The 1,724-nt window shown below is 64.3% G+C and overlaps 1 protein-coding gene across 1 annotated transcript in view; it reads right to left on the reverse strand.

The window, feature by feature from the left end:
• Positions 1-1,724, reverse strand: part of BSN (bassoon presynaptic cytomatrix protein) — a 96,775-nt gene that overhangs the window by 13,425 nt on the left and 81,626 nt on the right. The window contains exon 7 of the mRNA XM_035901482.1: positions 17-1,721. Coding sequence (XP_035757375.1) covers positions 17-1,721 — 1,705 coding nt within the window. The remainder of the gene's footprint in view (positions 1-16; positions 1,722-1,724) is intronic.

A 1,724-nucleotide genomic window follows, 5' to 3' on the forward strand; every position in this document is an offset into this window, starting at 1 on the left:
GGTGGGTCCGGCCCGCCAGTCTTGGGGGGTGCGGGGCCCTGCTGCTGAGCTGCCAGCCCCCCTGCACCCCCTGGCCCGGCCCCAGGGCCGTAGGGCAGCAGGTCGGGGCCGTTGGCATGCCGGCCCCCATACTGGTCCATGGAGTTGAGGGCAGCGCACATGCGGCTGATCTCACGCGCTGTGGTGGCACTATAGTGAGCCAGGCTGGACTCCTGGAAGCTGGCCAGGTCCCCCCGGGGTGAGAAGCGGTAGTCAGAGTAGATGTTGGAGGCTGAGCTGTACCTCCGCATGGGGAGTGGGTGGCCCAGAAGCTCCGCCGGCTGGCGGAGGTCGGAGAAAGAGCCATACTGCAGCCCCTGGCCCAGGTAGCCCCCCTCGGCAAAGCCGACGCTGTAGGAGTGCTTCATGGTGCTGAGGTCCACAGCAGCATCACCCGCTGGGGAGGGAAACGGCTGATCCCCCTTTGTGGGGTAGTAGCTCATCCCGATTTCAGAGAGGTTTGTGTCCGACATGGAGGAGTAGAGGCGGCCAAAGGCACCGGCAGGGTAAAACTTCTGCTCCTCATAGAGCGCAGGCGCTGGGGCTGGCTGCTCCCGGTAGGGGAAGGTCTCCGGTAGCTCTGGCTCTCTGCTGCCATAGAGGGGCCCACTGGCTTTCCGGCCAGGTGCCGCTGCCTCTCCAGATTTCTTCTCTGACATCTTGGAGGTGGGGTTGAAAGCACCGGTGCAGCTGCCACTGAAGGGGAACTTGTAGACCACGTCGCAGCAGGCCACCTGGCTCTCTGGCTTCACGCCCGTGAGGTCCAGCACTTTGGCCGGTGGCTCCTCCTTCAGCACTTTGGTCACTGGGCTGGCTGCTGCCTCCTCCATCTGCACCATCATCACCTGGGACTTCTTGCCTCCCAGGGCGAGGAATGTGCTCTGGCTCTTCAGCTCCACCGGCACCGCCCGGTACAGCTCCGAGCCTGGCTCTGGCGGGAAGGGCTGTGGGAGGCTGACGATGGTCTGTGCCCCGCCGGTCTGTGTGATGAGCACATCCTTCTTCACCATCTGGCCTGGAATGCTGTACCTCGCAAACTTGGTCTGGGGGCCACCAGTGGGCTCGGGCTTGCCACCAGCCTCTCCGCTGGCTCTGACGGTGGCTGTCTGGACACCCTGTTCCACCTGTTTCACCTGCGCCAAGCACACCGGGCTCCCGGTCCCCTGCCCAAAGTCCACCCGGCTCTGGAAAGGGTCTCCATAGACCACAGGCTGCTTGGGCTGTGAAAGGAGCATGGGGGAGGCGATGGCCAGGCTGGCGGTGCTGGCTGCCGCGATGATGGCGTGGGGCTGCTCCTGGGCATTGAGGTTGATGATCAAGGGCTGGATGGCCGTGGACTGTCGGCCTGGGATGTGGTCCAAGGTCAGGCAGTACTTCCTGGCCTCGGTGGCCAAGGAGGTGAGATCCATGCCTTGGTCTGTTATAATGATGGGGGCAGACTTCAGCGCGGTCCGTAAGTCTATGGCATTAGTGCTTGGCACCTTGGGCCCTGGCTCCACCCGGGACGTGCCAGGAATGGAGGAGATGCGGCACAGGGAGATGTTTTCCGTGGGGAGCGCTCCCCAGCCGTACAGTCCGGTGATGCCGTCGGTGGCTGAAGTCACGGCAGGTGCCTTCTGAGCGTGATCCTTCACCGGCTGTGCCCTGCTGCAGGCACCCAGCGGCTGCTCTGGCTCCGGCACCTG

This window comes from Egretta garzetta, unplaced genomic scaffold (genome assembly GCF_000687185.1).
Source record: "Egretta garzetta isolate BGI_Z169 unplaced genomic scaffold, ASM68718v1 scaffold861, whole genome shotgun sequence".
Taxonomy (NCBI): domain Eukaryota; kingdom Metazoa; phylum Chordata; class Aves; order Pelecaniformes; family Ardeidae; genus Egretta; species Egretta garzetta.